Here is a 27,291-nt window from a genome sequence, read left to right as displayed (position 1 = left end):
ATTCCTAGAATAAAAGGGGGAAAAATGGATGGAATATTACTCATCCATAAGAAAGAATGAAGTACTAACCCGTGGCCTGGTAGCTCAGTTAGTTAGAACATTGTCCTGATACACCACGTTTGCAGGTTCAATCCCCAATCAGGACACATATAAGGATCAATCAAGGAATGCGTAAATAAGTGGAACAACAAATTTCTCTCTCTTTCTCTCCTTTCCTGTTTCTCTAAAATCAATCAATAAATTTTTTTTTAAAAAGGAATGAAGTACTGATCCATGCCACAGTGTAAATGAACCTTGAAAACATGTTGCATGAAAGAAGCCAGAAAAGGTCGCCTGTTGTATGATTCCATTTATATGAAACATGTAGAATAGGCAAATCCATAGAGACAGAAGGTAAACTGACAGCTGCAGGGGCTAGGAAGGAGAGAATGGGGATTGTTTGCCTAACGGGCTCAGGGCTGACAATATTTTAGAACTAGATAAAAGTGGTGGTTATACACATCATGAATGAATGAAATGCCACTGAATTGTGTACTTCAAAATGATAACTTTGATGTGTATTTCATCTTTTTTTTTTTTTTTTTTTTTTTTTGGAGTTTTTTTTTTTTTTTTCAAATCAATCTTTATTGTTCATATTATTACAAAGGTTCCTCATTTCTTCCCCCCTCCACCAGGTTCCCACCCCACCCTCCGCCCCCTCCCCATCCCCCATTGTCCTCATCCATAGGTGCACAGTTTATGTTCAGTCTCTTCCTCCCTCCCTTTCCCCGATAGTAAATCCCTTTTCAGATAGTAAATCTGTTACTTAGCATTATCTCATATCAATAATACCTCCACATGCCCAATGATACACTTCACACAAAAGACATTTCCAAATAGGTCAACCAGCCTCATCCAGGCCCCACCCAAGGCACTTACAGATCAACACCCCAGCGCTATACTAACTCAACACATCCAGATCTAAGCCTTCATCACTTGATTCAGCAGACCCTCAAGTTCCCGCAAAAGTTTCCAGCCATGTCTGAGAGGCAGCCGTGGGCAGGTACAGGCGAGGAGCGAGCTGTTTCGGGCCTGGCTGCTCCGGGCCTGGCCTCTGTTGCTCTGGTTCGTTCCACAACCAGCTGCTCCGGGTCTGGTCACTGCCGCTCCCGACCTAGTTGCTCTGGACTTGGCTGTTGCTGCTACAGGCCTGGCCACACCCGACCCGGCTGCTCTGGGACCGGTTGCTCCGGTCCCGGCCGCTCCGGGCCTGGCCGCTCCCAGCCTGATAGCCGCTGCTCCGGGCCTGGCTGCTCCCAGCCTGGCAGCCATTGCTCCTGGCCTGGCCGCACCAGACCCGGCTGCTCCGGGCCTGGCCGCACCAGACCCGGCTGCTCCGGGCCTGACCGCTCCCAGCCTGGCAGCCGCTGCTCCTGGCCTGGCCGCACCAGACCCGGCTGCTCCGGGCCTGGCCGCTCCCAGCCTGGCAGCTGCTGCTCCGGGCCTGGCCGCACCAGACCCGGCTGCTCCGGGCCTGGCCGCTCCTAGCCTGGCAGTCGCTGCTCCGGGCCTGGCCGCACCAGACCCGGCTGCTCTGGGCCTGGCCGCTCCCAGCCTGGCAGCTGCTGCTCCGGGCCTGGCCGCTCCCAGCCTGGCAGCCGCTGCTCCTGGCCTGGCCGCACCAGACCCGGCTGCTCCAGGCCTGGCCGCTCCCAGCCTGGCAGCCGCTGCTCCGGGCCTGGCCGCACCAGACCCGGCTGCTCCGGGCCTGGCCGCTCCCAGCCTGGCCACCGCTGCTCCGGGCCTGGCCGCACCAGACCCGGCTGCTCCGGGCCTGGCCGCTCCCAGCCTGGCAGCCGCTTCTCCAGGCCTGGCCACTCCCAGCCTGGCAGCCACTGCTCCGGGCCTGGCCGCACCAGACCCGGCTGCTCCGGGCCTGGCCGCTCCCAGCCTGGCAGCCGCTGCTCCTGGCCTGGCCGCACCAGACCCGGCTGCTCCGGGCCTGGCCGCTCCCAGCCTGGCAGCCGCTGCACCTGGCCTGGCCGCACCAGACCCGGCTGCTCCGGGCCTGGCCGCTCCCAGCCTGGCAGCTGCTGCTCCGGGCCTGGCCGCTCCCAGCCTGGCAGCCGCTGCTCCGGGCCTGGCCGCACCAGACCCGGCTGCTCCGGGCCTGGCCACTCCCAGCCTGGCAGCTGCTGCTCCGGGCCTGGCCGCTCCCAGCCTGGCAGCCGCTGCTCCGGGCCTGGCCACACCAGACCCGGCTGCTCCGGACCTGGCTGCTCCCAGCCTGGCAGCTGCTGCTCCGGGCCTGGCTGCTCCCAGCCTGGCAGCCGCTGCTCCGGGCCTGGCCGCACCCGACCCGGCTGCTCCGAGCCTGGCCGCTCCCAGCCTGGATTCTTCGTGGTTGTCTACTGCTGTTCTGGGCCTGGCTGCTCCCAACCCGGCTGCTCTGGGCCGGGCTTCTCCGGGCCCAGCCACTCCGTGTCTGGGTGTTCCTGGACTGGCCACCCTGGGCTTGGCCGCCTCTGCCTCAGGCCTGGCTGCCACTGCCCCAGGTCTGGCTGCTCCAGTGCTGGCCGTTGATGCTCTTGTTCTGGCTGCTGCTGTTCTGGGGCCTGGCCACTGCTGCTCCGGGCCCAGCTGCCACTGCCTTGTGCCTGGCCACTCTAGGCCTGGTCGCCGCTGTTCCAACATTCTGTCCCTTTTTTCTCTTCTTCTTTTTTTTCTTTTTTTAAAAAAAACAACAAAATGCATTTATGTTGCAATGTTGGCTGGTGCGTTGAGTTCTGACTTAGTCTTTGATTTTTCAAGATCTTCTTTGTATTCTTTCTTAAGTAATTTTACTATCATTTGCTCTCACTTGATTTCTTCACATTGAGAACTTCTTTGGTTTCTTCCTCCTTGTCCTGGGAGCTCAGCAGATTGGCCTGTGGCACCCCTTTGTTCTCCGCGGGCTCCCGCGCTGCTCCAGCCTGTTGCCGGGGTCGGCGCCGCCCAGGAAGCAGCCCCCGTCCTTGGCTCCGTTGCCAGCGCTCAGCAGTCGAAGGCTCAGGGGCACCCCCCCCACTGGGGGCCCCGTCGCCCGGCTCCTTGCTGGCGCCCAGCTGGCCGGTGTCCGGCAGGGGCTCCTGCTCCTCGTGGCGTTCCTCCAGTCTGGAGCTTTCTTTCTCCCTCCCACTAGGGGAGTCCAGGATCAGAGTCAACAGACTGTCCTCTGCGCACAGTGTGCGCGACTCCGGGGGCTCGGCCTTTCGCCACGCTCCCAGGACTCCACCTCACAGCCCCGTCTCCCCCTGCCCGAGCCTGGGTCCCCAGGGACTGGCCCAGACCTGGAGTTCGGGGAGGTCTGGACTGAGGCTCAGAGCTGCCGCCGGAGGCTTTGTTTCTTCCGGCTAGGGTAATCCAGCATCAGAGTCAACATTCAGTCCTCTGCGCGCCATGTGCGCGCGACTCCGGGGGCCCCGCATTTCGCCGTCCCCCGGGATTGTCTCCCCCTGCCGGAGCCTGGGTCCCCAGGGTCTGGCACATAACTTGGGGCTCAGCGCTGCCGGTTCGGGGGTTCAGCCCAGGCTGGGGGTTCTATTTCCTTCCTGCTAGGGAACGCCAGGCAGCACCCAGCCCTCTCCTCCTCTCCGGCTGCGACCTCTCCGCGCGCGCGCAGCATGTCTCCGTACCTTAGGCTTTTTTTCAGCTCCTCTGATTTTCCTTCTGGTTTTCTCCCTCCTTCCTATTGTAGAGTTTTCAGTCAGTCGACTACCTGTAGCTCTGGGCAATGTCCACTCTACATTTTAGTTGTATTCCTTTGAAATTGTTGTGAGCTGCTGCGGCTAGGTGTATACCCGAGCAGCCATCTTGGATCCTCCTCCTGTGTATTTCATCTCAATTAAAAATAATTTTAGGCCCTGGCCAATGTGGCTAAGCAGTTAGAGCACTGGCCCACACACCCAAGCGTCACAGGTTCGATTCCAGGGCACATATCTGGGTTGTAGGTTCAATCCCTTGCCCCTGACAGGGTGCATGTGGGAGGGAGCCAATCAATCTGTCTCTCTCACATTGATGTTTCTCTCTCCTTCCACTGTCTCTAAAAATCAAAGGAAAATATCCTTGGGTGAGGATTAACAAGGAAAATAAATAAATATCTAAATAATAAATGAAATAATTTTAGCCCTGGCTGGGTAGCTCAGATGATTAGAGCATCATTCACATACACCAGGGTTATGAGTTTTATCCCCAGTCAGGGCACATACAAAAATAAACCAATGAATAATATACAAATAAATGGAACAACAAATCAATTTCTCTCTCAAAGCAATAAAATAACTTTTAAAATAATTTTGGTAAATAGTGTGTGTGGGGAAAGTTTTCAAATTTCCTTACAGTTCCAAATCTATAATTTTATTCAACCGACTTTCTCTTTGCCACCTTTCTCCATAGTATGTGTGGGGGGTGGGAGGGTGTGGAGAGAAGCCAGGGGTGAAGGAGAATTTCCTGAGTACTCCAGGGAAGTGCCAGGGCTCTGGGAGTATACTCGTTCTCCCCTCGTTGGGTTAGGAATGGTGATAGAAAGGAGGAGGTCCTTTCCCTAGGAGTCTAACATGTCAGAGCTGTGTAGTCCATGAGAAAACAATTGTGTAGAAGGCAAACCAGAGCCATTGGAGAAGCAACTTGCTCCAGGCTACAAAGACAGGCAGTCCTTGGCCTCTCGGTGGTACAGTAGGAAACACAGGGCTGTGAACTAGGACTCCAGGGCCTATATGGTCATTCTGATTCTTGGGCTACTTGCCCAAGACCCCAGGGTTTTATCATCTCCACAGTGAGAGGCTGGGATATATAAAGGGTTAATATGAAGACTTAGGAGGTGGAAAGAAGGAGGCCATTGGAATTCTTCAGAGAAAGCCACCTACTCTCGGACCTGGAGCTGGTGAAGAGCAGAAGGTAAGCTAACTCCTGCCTCGGCAGACCCAGACCACCCCAGAGGCTGCCAGCCTCGTGGCAGGACTTCCACCCCACCCACCACTTGTCTGCTCTGTTCTCTGGACAGTGCCTCCTTCCTCCTGGCAGGTAGACTACAACTTTACCAGGGCTGACTTGTCTAGCTGCCAGCCAGAGATGCAGAAGCAAGACTCCTTAAATTCCTGAATGCCACTGGGCCATGGAGATCTGGGAGACAGAATTAGCATCTGTCCATATGTCCTCCAGGGCCTGAGGACTTTTGTAAGGCAATCCCCAGCTCAGCCTGCCAGGCACTGTGAACACCCCCGCCTTCCTACATACACTAATTAATATGGAGTTCTTTTTTTTTTTTTTTTTAAGAAATTTTTTGTGTTTTTTTTTTGTTTGTTTTTGTTTTTAATATATTTTTATTGATTTATTAAAGAGAGGAAGGGAGAGAGAGAGAGATAGAGAGTTAGAAACATTGATCAGCTGCCTCCTGCACAACCCCTACTGGGGATGTGCCTACAACCAAGGTACATGCCCTTGACCGAAATCGAACCTGGGACCTTTCAGTCCACAGGCTGACGCTCTATCCACTGAGCCAAACCAGTTTCGGCTGGAGTTCTTGAAAGCCTTTGGTGGGATGGAGTTGGGATTCCTGTAACCCAGGTGTGTCTTAAAGACCTGTTCTCTCACAACTTTTTTTTTTTTTCCAGAGAAGAAAATGTAACTGGACAAACAATGAGTCTGTGCTGCCTGTCACTACTCAAGCCAATTAACCACAGACAAGGTTGAATCATATGAGCGTTTATTCCAATATTGATGGCAATATGGGAGAGCAGCAGGTCGTCCACAAAAATTTGCTCTGCAGCCCACCATAAGCCAGCGCTTATATAAGTAGAACTACAAAGGAAAGTAGGCAAAAGGGCAAAGGAGCAGTTCACAGATATGGAAAGGGCTGAGGATCTTCAAAGGCCTTAGTGACATGCAAGGGCTGGGAAATAGCCAAAGGGTAGGCCAAATGGGCAGTTAACAGATAAGCAGGCTGGAGATTTGCAAAGACCTGCAGGTATGCAAAAATGGGTTGGGGAATTCTGACTTCTGGCTCTGGTTTCTGCAACAAAGTTGTTAATCTTTCCATGATAATGGACAGCACCAAACCGTGAGGACGGGCTGCATTTCCTAGTGAAACTCCCAGGTCCTGAGTGCAGCTGTCAGCCAAGTTAGAATGTGCCTTCCTTAATCAGAACAAAACAATCACAGTTAACAGAGCATGATTAATATTTCTTACAATACTAGCTAGTTCTCCAACATTCTATTTCTGCCCCCTTTCAGAGAGAGAGAGAAACATCAATGATGAGAATCATTGATTGGCTGCCTCCAGCATGCCCCACACTGGGGAATGAGCCCACAACCTGGGCATATGCCCTGACTGGGAATTGAACCGTGACCTCCTGGTTCATAGGTCAACCCATGAACTGGCAGGGCTATCACTACAACTTCTGAGAGTAGATCTAAGAGGGAGGTAGGAATGGCGTCCCCTCCCCCACATCCCCAACATACCTAGAACACCACTGTTAGGTTGAGGCAGGGGGGAAGTCCAGATACATGCATCTGCAAGGTAGATGGTGACGGAGATAACTGGCACCTCACTAGACCCCTGGCCTGAGGCAGGAATTCCACACCTCTCATACCCTCCACCCTCCCCTCACTAAACAGCTGTATAAAAGAAGTACCTATGCCCCCTTTCTAGCTCGAACTTCCCTGGCCCACCCTCGGACCAGAGAGTTTCGCCTGAGAGCGCAAGATTAAAACCTGCCCCACTTTTAATTGCCTGGACTCTGTGTCTTGTTTCCTGCGTTGCAAACCTCTCAACCACTCCACAGAACTTTCTGTGTTCTGCTTGAAGCATAGAAATCCCTCCTTTGGAAAAACTGCTGTTTGAAACTGCTGTTTGAACTACTCTGTTATTCTTAGTCTCTTATTCTGTAGGTCAACTCTGTTATTTTTAGACTGTAAAATAACTTTGTTTTTAGCTTGAATGATTGAAAAGATAAACTTAACCTTGCAAGCTAGCCATATAAAGAGGTTGATATATTGATGCTGATACTGATAATAATAATTCCCATATTCTGCTAAGTATTTGTTCATCCAAGGTTACAGGTGTCTATATAGATGTGATATGTATTCAAGGTTACAATCTGTCTTACACAAAGAACTAGAAGGATATAAAAAAGAAATACTCCCCCCTGTGCTTGTTCAGAATTTGACAGGTAATCTGCTCTGAATCTCTGGGCAAGAAAGATGATTCCTAACTAATTGGTTCATTAAGGTTCATTTGCAATACAGCATGCTGAATGCCACCAGCTTCATAGACCCTAATTAATCCTAGCACAAAGGCTTTCAAAGCACAATACCTCCCCTTCCACAACCTCACTTTCCCTAAGCCCAGGATTAGCCTCATGAGCTGGGTTGCTGAGGCCAGTTCAGGTTCTCGAAATGCTTCGGGCCTGAGGAATTGTTGGGAGTCAGTGAGTGTTGGAAGCTGTGGAGGCCGGGAACCCATGGAAGAGATTCAGGGCCGGCCACTTGCCAATCAATGAGGATCTTCAGTCCTTATTCACCAAAAATCTCCATTGAGTCTGGCCGGCGTGGTCAGTGGTTGAGCACTGACCTATGAACCAGGTCACAGTTCAATTCCCGGTCAGGGCATATTTTTGTATTGCAGGCTTAATCCCCAGTTTAGGGCATGTAGGAAGTAGATAAATGATTATCTATCATCATTGATGTTTCCATCTCTCCTTCCTTCCTCTCTGAAATCTATAAAAATATATATTTAATTTTTAAAAAAGCCTCAATCACTGCTCCCCAAAATGACAATGAACCATGATTCTCTGTCCAGCCTGCCCCAAACTCACTTCCTCCTTCCCCACTCATAACTGACTCGATTGCTCAAGTCTTTTATTTTCATGCATCTCTTCCACCTTTGAGCTCTTTCCTTGTTGTACTGTCCACCGAGCCACATACATTTACTCTTTTCATCACACCATGTAAGTAATTGCTGCTGCCTATTATTATATTTGGTGATTTTATTTTTATTTTTTTTTTTTTGTGGCTATTCATATGGTTGCCCATCTCAGGTTAGTTTTCAGCCACACACTTTCTGCAGGTACCAGGACATACCCTTGCAAATTCCCTGGGCTTATAAGATAATGCTGCTGCACCTTGCCATTGTTCAGATTCCTAGGTGGAAGTTTTGGTATGGCTTCCTTTAGTCCACCATCATTTTCACTGGATGTTCGCCAAACACTAACACAAGGTATTATGACATGGTTCCTATATAATGGTCAATGACTTTGTTAGCACGAATACCACTAGAAAGTGGAGGTCATGTCCAGGAGTGCAAAGGGCAGGCTCACAGCTTAGGCAAGGAGGAAGAAAAAAATGGAGGGAAATTGAAACAGAAAATGGAAACACAAGTGGAAGAGGTATGATGACTCCAGAAACTTGAGTCTTTTAGAGCTCAGAGGTCCAAAATGTTTAGAAAAAGTAGGGCAACCTTGCCAGATTCTCTGAGGGAACTTGCAGGATAAAGATTAGGGTATATGCCAAAACTGATTTGACTCAGTGGGTAGAGCATTGGTCTGCGACTGAAAGGTCCCAGGTTTGATTCTGGTCAAGACATGTACATTGGCTGCGAGCCCATCCCCAGTAGGGGGTGTGCAGGAGGCAGCTGGTTGATGTTTCTCTCTCATCAATGTTTCTAGCTCTCTATCCCTCTTTCTTCTGCTCTGTAAAAAAAAAATCAATAAAAAATATATATTTTAAAAAGATTAAGGTTTAGCTCTGGCCAATTGTTCAGTGGTTAGAGTATTAGTCTGCAGACCAAAGGATCTTGGGTTCAATTTCTGATCAAGGGCACATACCTTTTTGCAGGTTCAATCCTGGGCCCTCCTGTCCTGGTGAAAGCAGGAGGCAACCAATCAATATGTCTCTCTCACATCTATGTTTTGCTTTTTCTCTCTCTCTCCTCTCTCTCTAGTTCCCCATCCCCTTTCCTTTCTAGTCTCTCTAAAATTCAATGGAAAAAATATCCTTACTCCTCAAGTAAAATTTAAAAAAAAAAAAAAAAAAAAGATTAGGGTACAGAACCTAGGGGATGGCAAATAATCCCCATGGGTAGAAGGAAAAGGGGAGAGTAGAAAGGGTGATTGCCTTTGAGTGAGTGCTTATGGCATCAACTGGATTTCGTGACTTGAAAAATCAGGTGGGGAGTTCAGCAGGCTGGTCCGATGTCTCATCATTTTAGTTGCTGGGGGAACAATGGCCTGTCTCTTTCTGTGTCCTCTGGAGTCCTGCTGAACAATTCATTGAACAAATTTTGTGTGAGAAGAGAGAGAAGAAACAAACTATGTGTTAGGTAATGTTTTGAGAACTTTTCATGAATCAACTCATTTAATCATCACAACACTATGAGGTAGGTCCCATTATAACCTCCATTTTAGAGTTAAGGTATAGAGAACTCAAACATTTTGCTATTCTGCTTCTCATTTAAACTTCACAGCAATTCTACAATTATATGTTATTTCAGTTTTACGAATGAGGAAACAGATTCCGAAAAAGCAAGTACTTCACCTAAAGTCACCCAGTTAGTAAATTACTGGGTTGGAATTCTTGACCAAGCTTGTCTGAGTTCCTTTCAATATCTGTGCTCAGTTTGCTTTCATCAGTAGAGACAAACACTTGGCCTTGGTTCTGCCATCCATAAAATCATCCCACTGGCAAATGGAAAAAGCTGCCTTAGCCTGGTAGATTTTGGAAGATGTGTCTTTGGGGGTGGAGGTAAGATGACACATTTTCAAAATTGGCATGAGTCTTCTGGGACCCTTGCAGGACAGGAGAATTCTGGAAAATAGTTTAATTTCTATCTTCAGCAGATCTGGCAGGGCCAGAGGAGAAAGCCCGAAAAAGATCTGGCTGCCCTTCACCCTGCATGGGCTCCAGGGAACTGCTTGTGTAGCTCTGAATAACCCACTCTACGAAAAATATTCTGGGAATTTCCTTATGTGGCAGGGCATTTGACTGGATGATTTCACTGTGCCGAATGAACTCTCGTCCCCATCCTACCAGAGATGAGAATCGGCACTATTCAGCCTTGAGAATTAACATTAAAAGAAAGGGCGCAAAGATATTTAAAGGCATTAAAGGTTATCTTGAGGAAGATGAGAACCAGTTTACCTCCATCTCTACTGTGGCTTGACAAGGAGAGATTTTGAATAGCTATAGAGATTAAGATTAGCTATAAAGAACTTCCTGATATAGTGGGGAGATGCTGGAGTTGATTACATCAGGTTTAAAAACGGGAGCTGTGAGTCTATTTAGACTGGTACTGTCCAACAGAAATATAATGGAGGCATATATGTAACTTTAAATTTTTTAGAGGCCATATTTAAAAAGTAAAAAAAACCAACAGGTTAAGTCTAATTTTATAATATATTTTATTTAACCCAATAGATCCAAAATATTACCAACAAAATAATGTAATCAATGTAAAAATAATTAATAAGGTACAATGTAAAAATAATTAATGAGATTGTTTTTCATGTTTTCAAAATCCAGTGTATGTTACACTTAACATCTTAACATAGACTAGCCACTGTCAAGTGATTAATAGCTATTATGTGGCTTTTGGTCACTGTATTGATCAGTACAAGTCTAGACTTGCTAATGACTGTCAGACTTAACAGTTCGGCATCTTGCCATTATTCAATGGCAAATACAAGATAAGTCTGGAGTTATCCAAAGGCAGAAGTTCTCTAGAGCAACTGGGGCCTATGAGGGTAAAGGCCAAGAAAATGTTACCTTTTGGACCCCTCTCAGCCTTCCCCATTGTTGGAAATATGAAGACCTTGGGCAGTGTTCTGCGTTCTCTTTCTGTAGAGAAAACCCTGACTCCCTCAGGTCTGTCAGATTCAGTGTTTGGGGGCAGTGAGCCCAGCTGGGAGGAGCACTGTGCCCAGGAGAACAAGGAAAGGGTTCCATCCTGGGGTAGACAGAAAGCTCTATTCTCTCCCTACCCCTAACCCAGTGTTTTTCAACCTTTTTTGGGCAAAGGCACACTTGTTTCATGAAAAAAATCACGAGGCACACCACCATTAGAAAATGTTAAAAAATTTAACTCTGTGCCTATATTGACTATATATAAAGTAATTCTCTTGAATAGAAATCAAATAAACACAAAGAAAGTATTTTATAATTACTTTATTATGAAATATTAAGTAAACAAAATAGTGAAAAATTATAAAATTCTTGTCTTGTCTGCACCTATGGCACACCAGGCAACACTAGTGTGCCGCGGAACAGCGGTTGAAAAACGCTGCCCTAACCCCACCTGTCTGTCTTGCTGATGTGAATAACTAGTCACAGGAGGAGCCAGGCTGGACAGAGGGGATGGAGTGGGTAAAGTCTGCCCCTGTCTGTGCTGTGTGTGGGACATAAGCACTGTCCAGGCCTAGCCTCTCTTACCCACACTGCTGCAAGCTTTTTTTTTTTTTTTTTTTTTTTTTTTTTTTTTATTATTATTATTATTATTATTTTTTTTTTTAAGTTTTTATTTTTCATATTATTACAAATGTTCCTTCCCCCCCCCCACCATTGCTCTCCTCCACCAGGTTCCCACCCCACCCTCTGCCCTTTCCCCACTCCCCATTGTCCTCATCCATAGGTGCACAGTTTATGTTGAGTCTCTTCCCACGCCCCCCTCTCCCCTTTTCCCCAAGAATCGTCAGTTCACTCCCCTTCCATACCTCTGATTCTATTATATTCAACAGTTAATATTGTTCATCAGATTTTTTTAATTTCCTTGGTTTTTAGATTCACTTGTTGATAATTACGTATTTGTTGTTCATAATTTTTATCTTTGTTTACTTTCTCTTCTGAAAGAACCCCCTTCAGCAATTCATATAATTCTGGTTTGGTGGTGATGAACTCCTTTAGCTTTTTTTTATTAGTGAAGCTCTTTATCTGACCTTCGAATCTGAGTGATAGCTTTGCTGGGTAGCTTATTTTTGGCTGTAGGTTCTTGCTATTCATCACCTTGAATATTTCTTGCCATTCCCTTCTGGCCTGCATGGTTTCTGTTGAGAAGTCAGCTGACAATCGTATAGGTGCTCCTTTATAAGTTACTACCTTCTTTGCTCTTGCTTCTTTTAATATTCTCTCTTTATCTTTTGCTCTTGGAATTTTAATAATGATGTGTCTCGGTGTGGTCCTCTTTGGATTCCTTTGTTTGGAGTTCTGTGCGCTTCCTGGACTTGTAAGTCAAATTCTTTCACCAGGTGGGGGAAGTTTTCTGTCACTATTTCTTTCAGTATGTTTTCGATATCTTGCTCTCTCTCATCTTCTGGAACCCCCATAATTCTGATGTTGGTTCGCTTGAAGTTGTCCCAGAGGTTTCTTACATTATCTTCAATTTTCTGGATTCTCTTGCCTTCTAGCTTCTGTGGAGGAGTGTCTTCTGGCTCTTTATGTTCCAAATCTTTGACTTGATTCTTGCGATCTTCCCTTCTGTTTTTAGGACTCTGTAGAATATTTTTTATTTCAGACAATGTATTCTTTATTTCTTGTTGATCCCTTATCATTTCTTGTTGACTCCTTATTAATTCTAGTTGATCTCTTTTCATATCCTCATAGGCCTTATCCATCTTTTCTAGGAAATTCTTGAAAAACCTTATAAGCGTAGATTTGAACTCTATATCCAGACGCTTTTTGTCCTCCATTTCTTTCGTTTGTGATCTATTTTGTTGTCGCATTTCGCAGTTACAGACGGGACGGGGTTTCAGGGTGGAGCCTGCAGCTTTGGCTTCCGTCAGCCCCGCCCTATGTGGGTCCTTCAGTGCTCGCTGCCGGCGCCTCTGAGAGAAAGGTGCCCTCGATTTTCGCCTGCTGCCAAACAGTCTATGCTCTCCCACAATGAGCCCGGTATTGGGGTTCAGTTCAGTTGGAAGTGGAGTTGGAGGTGGCGTTCACAGCAGTCTGGAGCCCCAGTCTCCTTCCCGTCAGGGCAATCCCGCTGCACAGCCGACCGTCCCTTCTCTGGGGGCAGTGTGCGCGCCTCCGGGACCTCCTTTCTCCGCTACCCCGGGGTTCCGACTTATAGCCCAGCTCCCTATGGCTGAGCCTGAGTCCCCGGGGTCTGGCCCAGAACTGGGGTTCAGAGCAGTCAGGGGCCCAGCACAGTCGGAGTTTTCTCTCCTTCTCGCTTGGGAACGCCAGCCAGGCACTCGGCCTCCCTCCTCTCCGGCTCCGTCCTCTCCGCGCGCCGCGTGTCTCCGTACCTTAGGCTTTTACAGCTCCTCCGTGCTTCCTTCTGGTTTTCTCCTTGCTTCTTGTTGTAGGATTTCCAGTCAGTCGACTTTCCTGTAGTTCTGGGTAATGTCCATTTTATATTTTAGTTGTATTTTATTGAAATTGTTGTGTGCGGCTGCGGCTAGTTGCCTACCCGAGCAGCCATCTTGGATTCTCCTGCTGCAAGCTTTTTGAGACACCCCTTCTCCAGGTACCCACGAGGCCCTCACCCTCACTTTGTTCTCATCCCTGCACAATGTCATTTGCTCTAAAAGAGCTACCCAAGCCCCCACCCCATCACTCTTTCCTCTCACCCAGCTTTATTTTCCTTTAGCAGTTACCACTTCCTCATATTATGAATTTAGTTGCCTTAGTTCACTGTCTGCCTTCCTCATTAGAATGTGAACTCCATGCCACCACAGATTTCCTCTGGTTCACCAATACACATCCAGGGTCTAGCTAGATGTCTGAAACATAGGAGCTCAATAAGTATATTTTTTAATTTAAAAATTTTATTAATCCTCACCTGAGGATATTTTTACATTGATTTTTTTTTTTTTTTTTTTTTAGCGAGAGAGTAGAAGGGAGGGAGAGAGGCACAGAGAAAAAATTGATGTGAGAGAGAAACATCAATTGGTTGTCTCCCACTCATGCCCCGACCTGGGCAGCGGGGAGGCAACCAATGGAGATATGTGTCCTTGATTAGATACAAACCTGAGACCCTTCAGTCTATGGGCCAATAATTATTTTTTTACTGAATTCATTCTGAACAGAAAACTTGTAATTCAGAGGAGAACCAATGTACTGAGGAAGCCATATAGCACACTTCCATTTTTTTCTCATAAAATTTCTGAATTTGTATCCATTCACTTGTATGTGAACCGCAAGATGAAATACATGAGAGAAATTATAGCTATTTCCCAAGCATTTTGGAAAGGAAAACCTGTTTCTTCTATTCCTCACAATCTTCCTTCATAGTGTTCCTGGAAGTTTGCTCCCTTTCTGTCTCATCATTAGAATTCAATGGTTAAAAAATAGCCCTAACCAGTTTGGCTCAGTTGATAGAGCATCGGCCTGCGGACTGAAGGGTCTCGGATTTGATTCCAGTCAAGGACACATGCTGGGTTGTGGGCTCAATGCTCAGTATGGGGCATGTAGGAGGCAGATGATCAATGGTTCTCTCTCATCGTTGATGTTTCTATCTCTCCATCCCTCTCCCTTCCTCTCTGAAATCAATAAAAACATATTTTAAAAAATAATGACATCGAGCAGACCCTCAAGCCTCAGAGGGATGGCAGAGGAGGGTGAGGGTGAGGGTAAGAGATCAACCAAAGGACTTGTATGCATGCATATAAGCAAAACCAATGGACACAGACAATAGGGAGGTGAAGGCCTGTGCTGAGGGGCAGGGGAGGGCTAGGAGAAATCAATGGGGGAGAGAAGGGGGAGGAGACATATGTAATACTTTCAACAATAAAAAAAATTAAAAATAAAAAATTTTTAAAAATTTTAAAAAATAATACTGAGAGGAGGGAATGGAGGTGAATTACTGTGTAAAGATACAGATAACCCAACTGAGGTTACAACTGGCCACAGAACATTCCCTGATGCTCTCCATCATCCTAACAAAGGAATTTCTTTCACCTCTGACAAGGAAGAGCTCAGAGTTTTGTATTGCAAGAACATTTCTGTTCACTCTGAAACTTTGGGTGAAATACAAATTTACAAAGGAATAAACCAAGGAACATAAAAAGGCAAAAGAGAGTCTCCTCACTCCTGAGTCCTATCCCAGATGGTGAGATAGTGAGTGAGGTAATATTAGTTTGGACCAAAGACCACAGGGTGACTCAGCTACATTCCAGAGAATGGCATTTCCTGAGTACAAGTGCTTCCTAGGACCAGGCAACAAAGGCCTTATCAGACCGACTAGAGAAGAGGAACTCATGTCCCCAACCTCACCCCATCCAAATCATAAATTCCAAAGTCTTCATTCTACCCTGCAGGTACATTTAGTCTTCCCTGGAATGCAGTCTACAGACCTAAGTGCACTTGATTCCTGAGGTATCTTGACCCTGTTATTAGGCTGCCCAAGACAACCCTGCTAAGTGCCTAGAGAGTCATCTCACTTTTGTTCATTGATAGCATTACTCTTCTGAAAATCCTATATAATAAAACCCTACAATGCAAATCGACCGAACAGTGGAATGACCGGCAGAATGACCGGTCGCCATGACATGCTGACACGCACTGACCACCAGAGGGCAGACGCTCGATGCAGAAGCTGCCCCCCAGGTGGTCAGTGAGCTCTCATAGAGGGAGCACCACTCAGCCCGAAGCCGAGCTCAAGGCTGGCAAATGCAGAGGCGGTGCCGGGAGCCTTTCCCACCTCTGCAGCAGCAGCAGTGCTAAGGAGCAGCGAGCTGAGTGGTAAGGGGCAGCGAGCAGCGAGGATAATGCGCGAGGAGTCGCAGACTGTGAGGGGGCACAGGCCAGGGTAAGGACCAGGCCTCTAGTTGAGTTAATAAAGGACTCTTGAAGATGCTGAAGAATTTTCAAACCTAAGGAGTGAATTGCTGAGAATAAAGTTGGACACCGTTCAGTGTTGGGGCCAGCCCAGCATCCCAGTATGCAGGTCACTCACTGATTTGTTAGTGCATACAATTAATCCCATGGAATCAACCACCAGAATCCAGCACAATGTGTCAGTGGATCCTTTTCGACCTTTATCCCAGGCAAATGTGTGGTGGTAGTAGATGTCAAGGCATGAGAAGGAACTGAAATATTTCACTAAAATAGAGTCTAATTGAAGCCAGGATCTGGTGGTCTAGAACTTGATAAATGGAATCATACTATAGTTTGGTTTTCATTCCATGTTTATCATTTTTATCAAATTATTATACGTATATATTTTAAAATTATTTTTACTGATTTTTAGAGAGGGAGGGAGAGGGATAGAGAGAGATAGAAACATCAATGATGAGAGAGAACCATTGATCAGCTTGCCTCCTGCACACCCCCTTCTGGGGATCAAGCCCAAAACCCAGGCATGTGCCCTTGACCGAAATCAAACCTGGGACCCTTCAGTCCACAGGTCAACGCTCTATCCACTGAGCCAAACTGGCTAGAGCTATATATATATATTTTAATTGATTTCAGAGAGGAAGGAGATGGAGAGAGAGAGAAACATCAATGATGAGAGAGAATCATTGATTGACTGCTTCCTGCACGTCCTCTACTGGGGATTAAGCCTGCGACCCAGGCATGTGCCTTGACTGGGAACAGAACCGTGACCTCCTGGTTCATAGGTCCTTTTGGCATAATGGAAACTGAGCGAGACTTGGGAGACAGAACACAAGGGTTTGAGTCCTATAGTTCTGCTGTATAATAAGTGAGTCTTGGGCAAGTTTTCAAAGTCTAAGTGTATTCCTTTCCTGGGGTTGTCATAACAAAATACCACAAACTGGGTGGCTCACAAAGAGAAATGTATTGTCTCACAGATGTAGAGACTACAAGTCCACTATCAAGGTGTTGGCAGGGTTGGTTCCTTCTGTGGGCTGTGAGGAAGGATCTGTTTGAGGCCTCTCTCCTAGCTTCTAATGTTCTGCAGGCAATTATTGCCATTCCTTAGCTTGTAGATGCATTACCCCATTCTCAGCCCCCATGCTCATATGGTTTTCTACCTGTACATCTCTCTCTGGGTCAAATTTCCCCCTTTTAATAAGGACATATACTCATATTAGATTAGGGCCCACCTTACTGATCTCATTTTAACTTGATTATCTCTATAAAAGCCCTATCTCCAAACAAGATCATCTTCTGGGGTACTGGAGGTTAGGACTTTAACAAATGAATTGGGTGGATCACAACCCACAGCACATAGCTAGCTTCCTCAGCTGTAAATGGAGTTCATGATAAAATACTTCCTCATACTATTGTAGTGGTGGTGAAAGTGCCTCAAATAGGCTTGGTCCATAGAAAAGCAGAGGGTACCTGGTTTGTCTGAATGTGCACTTGCCTTGGGAGTGTTTGGACCAGACCGTGTCCCTAGGGAGCAGGGCTCCGGTGGGTACTCATGCTGTGAGTGTCCACCACATGCGAGCAGGTGCTTGACCAAAGCATTTTGATGATGGTGAAGACACAAGGCCGGAGAGAAAAATCTGAAAACAGATGAGCCAGCACTATAAGAAGTCCGATACTAAGTGTGGGTGAGGAAGTGGAGCCCAGGACACTCCATACACTCCTGACTGAAGTGAACACTTGTATTTTGGAGGGTGATTTGGCATTATCCATAAATGAAGAAGCAATTCTCTAGGTATATACTCTAGAGAAATGCTTATACATGTCCCCAGGTAAGATATGCAAAAATGTTCATACCGGTAACCATTGGTTGGGGGAAAAAAAAAAGGAAAGGAAAAAGAAAACCTAATTTTTCTAAATATGACATGTTCATATAGAGGAATATTATACAGCTGTTAAAGTAAATGAATCAGAGCAATGTGTATCTCATGGATGAATCTCACTAGTAAAATACTGAGCAAAAAAAAAAAAAAAAGACAAGTTGCAGCCAAAACTGGTTTGGCTCAGTAGATAGAGCATTGGCCTTCAGACTAAAGGGTCCCAGGTTCGATTCCGGTTGTGAGCACATTCCCAGTAGGGGGTGTGCAAGAGGCAGCTGATCGATGTTTCTCTCTCATTGATGTTTCTAACTCTCCTGTTGTGTTTCTCCTGTTTGAGCAGCGCCGGCTCAAACAGGCCATCCATCCCTCTCTCTTCTTCTCTGTAAACAATCAATAAAATATATATATTTTTAAAAGACAAGTTGCAGAAGAATATATGCGATGCATCAGGCAAAACTAAAAGCTGTATTGCTCAGGATACATACACAGTTATATGTATAAAGAGCATAAAGACAAGTGTGGGAACAACAAACACCAAATTCAGGAGGGATGTCATACAGGGAGAAGGAAAAGTACAAGCTGAGCTCCAGCTGTTTCTTGTTTGTTTGTTTGTTTTTTACTCCCCCCCCCCCCCAATTGATTGTTTACAGAGAAGAAGGGAGAGGGATAGAGAGTTAGAAACATGGATGAGAGAGAAACACCTATCAGTTGCCTCCTGTACATGCCCTACTGGGGATGTACCCGCAACCAAGGTACATGCCCTACACCGGAATCGAACCCAAGACCCTTCAGTCTGCAGGCTGACGCTCTATCCACTGAGCCAAACCGTTAGGGCATGTAGTATTTTTTTAAAATGAGGTCTACAAGTAAGGTGTATCACTTCTTCTTTATAACTTCCTGTTTGTTTGAATTAGGACTTTTTTTTTTTTTTCTTTTAAGCCAGGGCTGGGGAAGTCTTACATAAAACAGAGGGAGAAGCTGGGCCGACTTGTGAGAAGATTCAGAATTGCTCTTGCCAGCCCTGGAGCCCAGACCACACAGTAATGGGAACTGATGGGCCACACCGAGAGGCTGAGCCCAGAAAGGTCTCCTGTTGAGGGGAGGAAATGAAGGGAGGACATTTTGATGCTGCCCCCTCTGGTTCTGAACCTAGTTCTTGGCCTGCACCTGAACCCCTGGGCTGCAAGAACCCCAGGTGGAGGGGGTGGGGGTAGAGGGGTGTGGAGGGTTGCAGAGCCATCTAGTACCCAGGCCCATGGATGCACATAACTGCATGTCTTACTCACACCAAGCACACCCATGCAGGCTGCCACCCCCACTGACACACACTGCCTTTCAAACAACCTGGCTTGGGCACCCTGACAGTCCACAGCGCCTTTACAGTCCTTCAAGCAGGCACACACACCCCCCACCGCCCACCCTGGCCAGAACCCCAGAGCTGGAGCTGCTGCAGAGCCTGGTGGCAGGCCCCCAGCGCCCGCTCCAGCACTGCGTTTTTCCAGCAGATCTCACTCCCTCTACCGTATTCTCTGGGAATTGGTGTCTGACGCGGCTGCTCCGGCACATTATTTATTTATTTCCTCTTCCTCCCGCCCAGACCCTCCTGTCAGGAGAGCTGCAGCCCAGACGGAGACCGGAGACCGCAGGAAGCTACAGGACACAGGAGGCAGAGGGCGGCAGGAGGACCTCGCAGAAGCCCCCGCCCGGCACACCAAGCTCATCAAGTCTCCCGGTGGCCATGAGCACCCGGCAGGAGACCAGAAGAGAGGGGGGAGACTCCAGCAGGAGGGGGCAGGGGGCAGAGCTCCGGGACCGAGCCCACCTGAGCCAGCAGCGCCGGCTCAAACAGGCCACCCAGTTCCTGCACAAGGACTCCGCCGACCTGCTGCCCCTGGACAGCCTTAAGAGGCTGGGCACCTCCAAGGACTTGGTGAGGAAGCCCTCTCCCCTTCCCCAGACCCCCCCAGAAGACCTCTGCCACCACCCCCCCCCCTCCATCTCTCCCATCCCTACCCTGAGGGGGGGAGTGATGACATTTAACTGGGGACCCTAAACCTTCATATCCCCTCCCTCACTGAGAGGGAACAGGCAGACCCACCAACTTGAGGGGCTCCCTCTGATCATTCTCAGCTCCTCTTCGGGAATATTCCCATGACTTGTGGCTCCGAGGGCCCCGATTCTCATTGCTCAGCTTCCCCCTCCCCAAACCCAAGGCTTATTCTTGGAGTGAGCTCTGCTGTTTGGGAGTAGAGGTTTTTAGGGGCACGGAGCCTCTGGAGTGGTTGATTACAGCTGGAGGGCCTGGAGGATTGGCCAGTTTAGGGTTATGATTTCCTTCCTCTCCCTGAACCAGAGCCTCTCATACCAGCTCTGGCCACTCATGTGCTTTCCCCCCTCAGAATGAAGCATTAAGGCCCCCATCCCTGCCAAAGCACAGGGTTTCTAACGGCACTGGCCAGGCCACCTGCCTCCTGAGGGCCCCCTTCCTCCTCTCAGCCTCCCGCCAGGCTCCTTTCCTCCCATCTTCCCGCAGCAGCTCCGGCCTCCAGAGGGAATGAGGTGGGGTGGGGGGAGGAGGGTACCCGTGGGAGGTGAGTGGTCAAGGGACCTGCGTATGTGCATTCCCTCAGAGAGAGGAGTGAGGGGCACAGGCTTTGGAGACACGCTGTTTAGATTCAGATTCTGCTCTGCTACTTGGGCAGGTTACTTTATGTCTCTGCCTCAGTTTCTTCACCTATTAAATGAGAATAAAAGTAATAGTATCTACCTCATAGGGTTGTTGCAAGAGTTAACATGAGCTAAAACCCATAAAAGACTTAGAACAGTACCTGAGTGAGAGAAAGCCATGTGTAAATGCTAATTATTAGGATTCCTTCAGCTACTGTGCCACTTAGCCTGGGAGAAAGGAAGCTCTGTAGGATGCAGAGAACCTGGCATTGTATCTGGCCTCTTGGTCGTAATAGAGAGGAAGGCTTTTGTACAAAGGTTTGGGGGCATTCTGTCCACCTAGGAGGGTGGGTACTCCTGCAACCTGAGGCACAAAGGCATTTCTGGGGGCCTCAGGCCACTCCCGCAGCTCCTGCTACCTGAGAACCTCACAACCCCTCCCTGCCCTTCTGGCCCTCATCCTACTTTCCATGTTCCTCCCAGCCAACTGTTCCCCCTCCAGAGCCCTGACCAGAGGCCGGGCAACCCCCTAGTCCCGCCCAGCAGCCCCCCAAAAGAAAAGGTGATCAGACTAAGATTTCAATTGAGAGAACCGCCTCCTCGCAAGCATGGCAAGCACAGCTGAGAAACCACGGACAGTGAAGCAGGTTTTTTGCTCCTAGTGGCTAGGACCTTTCAGCCTTACCCTTAGGGGACCGTGGATTTGGTCTTGGAGAGGGGCCTCCCCTGTGGGAAAGGTGGGAGGAGACCTGGGAACTGCGAGCTGCTCTTTCTGGCCATTCCCAGAGCTCGCTGCCCTTTTCCCAGAGTTGGGTCTCCTGCTGGCAGCCTTGCTGGCGGGAGCAGCCTCAAGGGCCTCATTAGGCCAAGGGTGGAAAAACAATCCCAGGCTCCCACGGAGAGAGGGCAGGTGGGGAAGCATGTGTGGAGCCTGGAAAGACACAGTATTCCTCAGCAAGTATATGCTGGGCTCAGCCCAGCAAAACAGAAAAAATGAATGAGATGCAGACCTGGTCTCAAGTACTCTCCCAGTTAATGGGGGAGTGAAATCCACAAAGAACATCTGTGAGGAGCATGGCCAAGGGGACTACCCCAGCCTTGTGTGCGGAGGGAAGAGCACAGAGGTCAGAGAGCGCTCCCTGGAGAAGGTAAACCTGCACTAATTACCAGATGCATGTGGAACCCCAGACCTTTCTCCCGATAGTTTAGTTCTTGAACAAAGTGTGTTGAGCTAGTCATCCAGTCTCCGGAATAGGCGAGAGCAGAAGCAAAGGCACGGAGGTGGGAAAACAGCCTGTGCAAGCAAGCAGTATGAGCAGGTGGCCGGGGCAGAGAGTGGGGTGGGGTGGGGTGGGAAGGGTGAACTGAGGCAGAGTCGGGCAGTGACCAGGTCATCTGGGCTGAGGATCTCCTTAAAAAGTTTGAGCTCTACCATGTAAGCAATGGGGAGGGGGGTGCTTTGATGGATTTTAAAAAGAGGAGTAACATGTTTAGTTTTGTTTTATTTGAGCACTTCTCAAACTTTAATGAGCACACCAATGATCGGGGCATCTTGTTGGAACTGAAGCTTCTGATTCAGTAGCTTTTCTGCATTTCTTCCAGGTGATGTTAAAGCTGCTGATATGAGGACCACACTTTGAGTAGCAAGGGTTTTAGATAATCATTGGCTTTGAGCAGGTGTAGTTGAGAGGCAACAGTACTGGAGGCAGGTTCTTGTGAAGGCAAAGGGCATCCCAGTGAAGCAGGAGAGCTGGGGTGAGTCTGGAATAAAGGTAGCAACAGCAAGTACGATGGACTATAAGCACAGGAGGCAAAACTGGTAGAATTTAGAAAGAGATTGGTCTGTGTTGGAGGGAGGGGGTTGCAAGTGAAGGAGAGTCCAAGGATGACTCCCAGCACCCTAATTTTGAAGATTTTAACTTTCTCCTTTTTTTTTTACTTCGATTTCTATTAATCACACCACCAACCCTGGAACCTGCAACCCATTCAAGGATAAGGTCAACAAAGCGGGGGAAATGTCCAAACAAACAAACAAACAAACAAAAAACCTGTTGTAGACTTGAGTCAGAGTTTCCCCTAAGCATAATACTAGTTCCTGAAATGTACCATCAGCCAATATTAATCAGTCAAACCCAGATGGGCTATTCCCTTCCCATTTCTTCATCGCTGAGCAATTCTTGGGGTCCCAGGAAATGGCATGATTTGATACTGGGTTCACTCTGCTATAATGATCTAACTGCTGGGAGTCTTGGGTAAGCTCCTGCCCCTTTCTTACTCCTGTGAGACTCAGGGCTGGGTGGGATTAGAGACAATGTCCTGGGACATCTGAGGTGGGGAACCGAGCAGCCTGGATACTTGGCTTCAGACCTATCTTCCTTCATTGTTCTGTGATGGAGCTAGCAGCCGCACAGCGTGATCCAAAGACGCCTGTTAGAAGGAAACCAGAGTCGGAGTCAGGAGGAGTCTCCCCTGGTGCAGGCCCTGATGCATGGCCAGGAGAACAGGAGGAAGACCAACACGCCAGAGATCCCAGCTCTTCTGGTCAACTGCAAGGTGAGAGGCCTCCCAGGCATGGCTGTCCTTAACAATCCTGCCTGTGACTGGCTCACTTCACCCACGCTCCTTTCTGTCCTGGGTATCGAGGGAAGGGAGGAGGGAGAAAAGGAACCTCTCTCCTAAGCCTGAACCAAAAAGTGGGATCCTCTATCTATCTCCTTTACTCTTTGCCTCAAATCATCTTCCCTCTGTGCACTTCCACCATGACTCCCTTTCTTTTATCAAAGCATAATCTTTAAATGTGAATATGTAAATGATCTTCAGGGTGCTCTACATAATAGTGTGTGCACAGATGGGTAATGCAACCCTCCTGGAAAAGCTCATGTGATGGCCTGGTCATCTCTGAAGCCATTTAACCACCCACCAATACTGAACCTTCCTAATAAATGCCCACTGCTCTTAGGCCACTGTCTTCGCTCAGCATTTCCTCTGCCTGCTTTGCAATCATTTATGTCCACATTCCACAATCTTGTAAGCCTCAAATGTTACCTCTGCCTTGAAACCTTTCGAGTTTCCTAGTAGGAAACAGCCTTTCCTCAAAGGACACTTTACTGACAATCCTTTCATAGGTCTTAAGACTATCATACAGCAGTTACATTTCACTTCCCTTAGGCTCTGAAAAAACAGTATGCATTGCTGTGCCTTCCAGCAATATCTATACATAGTAGATGCTCAGTAAATGCTTGGAATGAGACCTGGCTGGTGTGGCCCACTAATTAGAGCATCAGCTTGTCCCCAGACTGAAGAGTCATGGGTTCTATTCCTGATCAAGAGCATGCACCTTGATTGCAGGCTCACCCCAGTTGAGGTGTGTGTAGGAGGCAACCAATCGATGTGTCTCTCACATTCTCTCTAAAAAAATCAATGGAAAAATTATCCTCGGATGAGGATTTAAGAAAAAAAGTTTGGAATAAGAAAACCACGTGTTGTGATATGCAGGTGTAACCCAGAATGTCTGTATATGTCCTAAAGAAAATGAACGTGTCTTCCTTTGCTTCCCGTGGTGAACGTCTCTCTTGCTCACATTTGAATTTCCCAGCAAGGTATCCCAGTCTCCTCATCCCTCCCCCACTCCAACTAGATTTCTCTAACCTGGTGGCCCTCAGCCTCCCAAGAACTCCTCTAGACCAGGAGTGGGGATAGTCTGGCCCGTGGGCTATATAAGGTCCGTGAAATCATTTGGTCTGGCCCTGCAAAGGCATTAGGAGTTGGTTAAATGTTTGACCAAATTGAGTAGGCTAATTTTAAGTTGATAATTTTGTATGGCTCAAGAATGATGTTATAAATATCCAAATGGCCCTTGGCAGAAAAAAGGTTCCCCACCCCTGCTCTAGACAATCAGATACCCATTTCTGGTCAGATTGTTCCCAAACAGATAGACTCAGCATCCCATGCAGCTCACTTCCTTTTTTGATTTTTTTTTTTTTAATCTGAACCAGTTTTTTCTCAGTTGTACAAGTGCCATGAAAACCACTTTTAAAGACACAGTTCATTCCTTTCGTTCGCTTCTGAAAGGCTGGGAAGGTGGAGGTCCCCAGGCCATTCTCCTGGGACTCACTGAATCTCCCACCACCCTCTTTCTCAGTGTCAGGACCAGGTCCTTAGGGTGGCCGTGGACACAGGCACCCACTACAACCAGATCTCCGCTGGATGCCTCACCCGCCTGGGGTAAGAGTATGGCCCCAAATAGTGGATGGGGGATGGGGCTTCCTTTGGAGTGAGTGATGATATTGTGAAATTAGATAGTAGTGACTATATCTGTGAATACAAAAACCCACTCAATTGCACACTTTAAAAGGTGATGACTCCCATGGTATATGTACTATATCTAGCTGATCGGGCTCTGACAGAGAAGACAAGGCTTTAGACCCTATGTGGGGCCAGGGATTGGATGAGAACCCAGTGTGGTGGGGGGGATGTTAGCTGCCTAAGGGAATAGGAGTTGGGGCTGTGGTGGCAATAACCCTCCTTCCCAACCTCAGGTTAGGGAACAGGGACCCAGCACCTGGACTCCCACCCCAGGTGGAGCAGCTGGAGCTACAGCTAGGCCAGGAGACTGTGGCATGCTCAGCTCAGGTGGTGGGTAAGTCCTCCCTTCATCAAAAACCCCACTTCTCATCTCTTCTACCTTCTCTCCTGTGGGAGGAGGGTGAAGGGGGGTGGGGGGGAGGGGGAATTTTAGCCCTGTCAGCACCAGACAAGGCGTCCCCAAAGGTGCTCTGACTATCCACAATATCTGTGCCAAGAATCTCAGACCTGGGGGGTGGAGTGGGCGAGAAGGGGCACGCACTGATGGGAGGGCAGCAGTGACCACCGGGTACCCTCCAGTCTCGTTTTCATGTGGCTCCTGCAGATGTGGAGAGTCCTGAATTCTGTCTCGGACTGCAGACTCTGCTTTCTCTCAAGGTAAGGAGGACACTAGCACTTTGGGGGCTGACCAAGGGCTGGGAAAGAGGCAGGAAGCACAGGCGTGGAAGCCTGGGTCAGGTCCCAGTGAAAGACATGATGTGGGACTGCAGCTTTGCTTCCTAAAGAGATTCCTGATCTGCCCACAAGTGAAAAATGTGGAGCACCAGGTCTCTCCCTGACACAGGGATCCGGGTGAATGGAAACAGGGAAGCGGGAGGGGGAACAAGTAAGAGGTGGCTGGGAGACAGGTTACCTGAGGAGGCAACCTCACATTTCCCCTCCACACCCCACAGTGCTGTATCGACCTGGAACACCGAGTGCTGCGGCTGAAAGCCCCCTTCCCAGAGCTGCCCTTCCTGCCTTTGTACCCAGAGCCTGGCCAGTGACTGCTGGCCCCATTAGTCCCCAGGGGGAAGCACTGTGACTTAGGGAAGAGCCATGAGGGGTACGGGGACATTACTGCAGCCAGGGAGTTGGGGATCGCTTTGTCTGTGCCTTCTGTCACCACCCTGATCCTACTGTTCCATTTCCCTGTCAGCCACATTCTTCTCTGCTTCTTGGCAACTTCCCTATCCCCCAGGAGCTTTCCCAGAGGGCCCAGGATCTCAGGGCTCTGGCTTCCCTCTTCTCTCTCATTCCCCTCCAGAGAAGAGCAAAGCCAAATCAGGACTGCAGAAAGTGACTCAAGCGTCCTGGCCAGTGTGGCTCAGTTGGTTGCGTGTCATCCTGTGCACAGAGAGCTTGCCAGTTAGGGCATGTGCCCAGGCTGTGGGCTCGGTCCCTGGGGAGGGGTATGCAGAAGATGTCTCCCTCACATCGATGTTTCTCTTTCCCTTCCTCTCTCTCTAAAAATCAATTTTAAAATACATTTAAAAAATTATACAAGGAAAATGGGGTTAGAAACTGGCCTCCACCTGCCCCCTGCCACTCCAAACCTCCTTGACTACCTTCACTCCCACATCTCTCATCTCAGTTTCTGGGCTCATTATCTTTCAGAATTAGATGGCTCACTTCACCAACCAGCTCCCCATCCCGGCTGGTGCCTACTGTTCTGATTCTGCACACGCCAGCTCACAGCTGAGTGGCAGGTGGAGAGACACACTGAACGGAATGATTCAACACACTAGGAAGGTGGCTTGGTAGAGGAATGCCAGTTCACAAGGCTGGGAGCTCTGTTAGTTACCTTTTCTGGGCTTGCAAACACCTGAAGCCAGTTATTATTTGATTACCCTGCACAAAACCATGGATATACCTCTAGTATTTGCTCCAGATATTTGTCCTCCACTTGCTTTTTCACCCACTGGGTCCCTGAACTTCAGGGTGTGTGGGCAAGAGCCCTGCAGAGAGCTGCCCCCAAAGGTGAACAGGATGGAGGGGTTGTCAGTACTCAGACTTCACCTAACCAGTAGTCCTTATTTCTAGAACTATCCATCTCATTAGACCTTCTTCCTACCCCTCACCTTGGGCTTCTTGAGCTAGACCTTGTCTTGTTTTGAAATCTGTGGCTTTCTGTCCCCTGGCGGGCTCTAAGCAAAGGGACAAGGAGGCTCTTCTGACTTCCCTGTGGAGAAGAATCCAAACCTTAAGAAACTAGACCCCTGAGTGTCTTTCTGGCTGGTTTGAGCCTCTAAAATCATGGATGTAGAGGAAGAGAGTGGTGTAACGAATCTGACTAGGGAACTAGGACCTTAGGCTGGAAACAAAATCTTGAGTGTGGGGCAGGTTAGCAAGGAACTGCCCTGACACCCAGCCTTGCCTTTCTCGGCTAAGTCCCCGCCCTTACAGGGCCCTTGCTGTCACAGTGTGATAGGACCCTGGTCCCTCACTGCCTCGCTCCATGGCCTCTGCTTTCCTGGTCTCACCCTGCTCCTTTCGCTTCTGCCTCCTGCTGCTTCTGTAATTGTAGACACAGACTGCAGACCCCAGGCCCTAGGGCTGGCCCTCAGCTCAGCCGCTTCTCTATTTGAATAAACACCTATTTCTCTATGGTGATGTCCTCCTT

General features: G+C 48.4%; 1 protein-coding gene across 2 annotated transcripts; it reads left to right on the top strand.

Annotated features, from left to right (window-relative positions):
- The first annotated feature begins 19,183 nt into the window (after positions 1–19,183).
- Positions 19,184–27,275, top strand: NRIP2 (nuclear receptor interacting protein 2). Of its 2 annotated transcripts, none has more exons than XM_084878455.1 (6): positions 19,184–19,587; positions 22,725–22,877; positions 24,466–24,548; positions 24,863–24,963; positions 25,234–25,286; positions 25,583–27,275. In XM_084878455.1, the coding sequence occupies exons 1-6, from the start codon at positions 19,396–19,398 to the stop codon at positions 25,673–25,675; spliced, it is 675 nt and encodes a 224-aa protein (XP_084734581.1). In that variant the 5' UTR covers positions 19,184–19,395; the 3' UTR covers positions 25,676–27,275. The 2 variants fall into 2 exon arrangements, with proteins under 2 accessions (XP_084734581.1, XP_084734580.1); XM_084878454.1 differs by lacking the exon at positions 19,184–19,587 and adding an exon at positions 19,938–21,472.
- Positions 27,276–27,291: the final 16 nt, after the last annotated feature.

This window comes from Pipistrellus hanaki (genome assembly GCF_964339955.1).
Source record: "Pipistrellus hanaki genome assembly, chromosome: 3".
Classification (NCBI taxonomy): Eukaryota; Metazoa; Chordata; class Mammalia; order Chiroptera; family Vespertilionidae; genus Pipistrellus; species Pipistrellus hanaki.
Note: the sequence above shows the minus strand (reverse complement) of the source record. Positions and strands in the feature narration are given on the sequence as shown.